The 2,172-nt window shown below is 33.7% G+C and overlaps 1 protein-coding gene across 1 annotated transcript; it reads right to left on the reverse strand.

The window, feature by feature from the left end:
• Positions 1-60: 60 nt before the first annotated feature.
• LOC113941985 (fatty acyl-CoA hydrolase precursor, medium chain-like) lies at positions 61-1,833 on the reverse strand. Its single transcript, XM_027633119.1, has 3 exons — positions 1,604-1,833; positions 509-653; positions 61-227 (listed from the first exon to the last, which is right to left on the reverse strand). Coding segments are annotated over exons 1-3 (285 nt in total). The 5' UTR covers positions 1,606-1,833; the 3' UTR covers positions 61-89.
• Between the last annotated feature and the right edge of the window lie 339 nt (positions 1,834-2,172).

Below are 2,172 nucleotides of genomic sequence, written 5' to 3' on the forward strand. Positions count from 1 at the left end.
TTCTTTGCACAAAGGAGTCTCTTGCACTTCACCAAGGCTTTGCACACATCACTTTGGAAATCACCTGGCAAAAAATGGGATAAAACATCTTACCTAAGATATCCAAGAACACCTAATCTGTACTGAATTGCTACAACCACCACATTTTCAAAGGCTGCTAATGCTGAACCATCATATGTTGAAGCTGCTCCAGAAACTAATCCACCTCCATGTATCCATACAAAGACCTGGAAAGATAAAACCAGAATCAACCCAGCACAGACCTGAGCTCCCAGTGATAAAAACTAAATATAACCCAAAATAAAATATCTTTTGTTGTTTCAGTCCTGATTCTTTCAGATTACATTTCAAAAATGGTAGAAATCACTCGGATCTACAAGTCTACAAAATGGCATTGATTTTGTTAAATACTTACACTTTATCAGTGCCCTGTGACTTTGGACAGATTATTTAGAGGAAATCAAGCATAAAATAAATTTCCTAGAGGTTTTATAGTGGTTTTGCTTACAGGCAACTTCTGCTGTTCTCCTGCAGAAACGGGGGTGTACACATTTAGGTACAAGCAATCTTCAGACACCTGAAGAGGAACCTTCTCCTTTCTATTAGTAATCATGTCTGAAAAATATTGTCCTTGGACTGGATCCTGCACACACCTGAAAAAATAACAAGCAACAAATACTGTTAAGATGTTTTCCTTCTTTGACCTCTCATTAATGAGATGTGTAAAAAGGAGCCACTGCCTACTGCAATACACAGGGACATGCAGATAAATCCTGCATGTTTCAAAATATCACAGAAATATATCTGCAAACACATAGGGCTATAAATGCCTTCAATGGAAATGTAAATTAATTATTTTACATCTCCAAGAGCTTTTTATATTGTAATGGGAGGTATTAGACTTGGAGCACTAAACAAGGGCAAGAGGACAAATGGATAAAACATTTACAAGGTAGACTAGAATTGCCCTGTATTTCTTATGTGCCCTATTAACCATGTGACTCAGCATTTTTTCCTTAATATGTATTCCAAAGGTTTATAAACACTGGGAAGTGATGGCCAAATGCTCCCAAGACAGAGGATTATCAGTAAAGTGCTGATCCATATCAGTTCATCCCTGATGCCCATTAAATAGCAGTAAAGAGAGCAGCTAATAAAGATGTCTTTAGAAATGTATTCACTGTAACAGCTGCAGATGTAACAAGATGGCACCAAGGAATTTATCTTTGTGGATTTTGATTGCCCTGGATGTGCAGCAGTGTCATGAAATTGTTTCTAATATAAATATAAATATAATATACAATTATACAAACTATTAAAATAATGTAAATACAAACAATATAAATGATAGAACATACAATAATACAATAAATAAACAGAGAATATTTATTTATATAATATAATATAAATTAATATTATAGTTGTAGAAAGTAATTAAAATAGAAAAATACAAATAATATTAATATAATAGAATGTACAATAACAAATTATATAAATTATATTAATATATATAAAATAATAGTATATAAATTATCATATAATGTAGAAATAATATATAAATATAAAATTACTTAAATATTCAGTGGTTTTGTCACTGCCTTACATTGGTGGGTAGGAAGTGGCATCTCTGACACCTTTCCATGGCTCAGGTGGCTGGGGCTCAGAAAACCTCAGGGATCCAAGTGGAGGTTTAGCAAAAGGAAGTCCCAAAAAGACATTTACACTCCTCTCAGCTGTGTCTACTTTGAATTGGAATCCTCGGGCTCTCCCATATTTGGTCTCCACTTCTGGTTGCTCTGCTTTTTGTCCTGGAGGATGTGAGCACAAAATCACAATTGGTCCATTTGTAAGTACTTACCAGATTTCTAATTGCTGGATTTGCTACTTAAATATACCCCTGTTGTTTGCTTAATAATTTTCATACATAGGGCTTCAACAAACTCTAATCAGTTCTAACAGTACACTAACTTACTATTTTATATTACTAATTTGATTACTAGCATTTACTAATCAAAATTTTAGATTTTCTAATTTATTCTAATACACTTTTCTCACACCTTTATTAAATCAGTCTAGCTGACATTCTTTCAGCCTTCATGTTGATTAGTCTGTGGGTATAGTTTCCCCCAGGTATATCATATGTATTGTCTTACCACTCACATCAGTGATTGC

This window comes from Corapipo altera, unplaced genomic scaffold, assembly GCF_003945725.1.
Source record: "Corapipo altera isolate COAL_440 unplaced genomic scaffold, ASM394572v1 128525, whole genome shotgun sequence".
NCBI lineage: Eukaryota > Metazoa > Chordata > Aves > Passeriformes > Pipridae > Corapipo > Corapipo altera.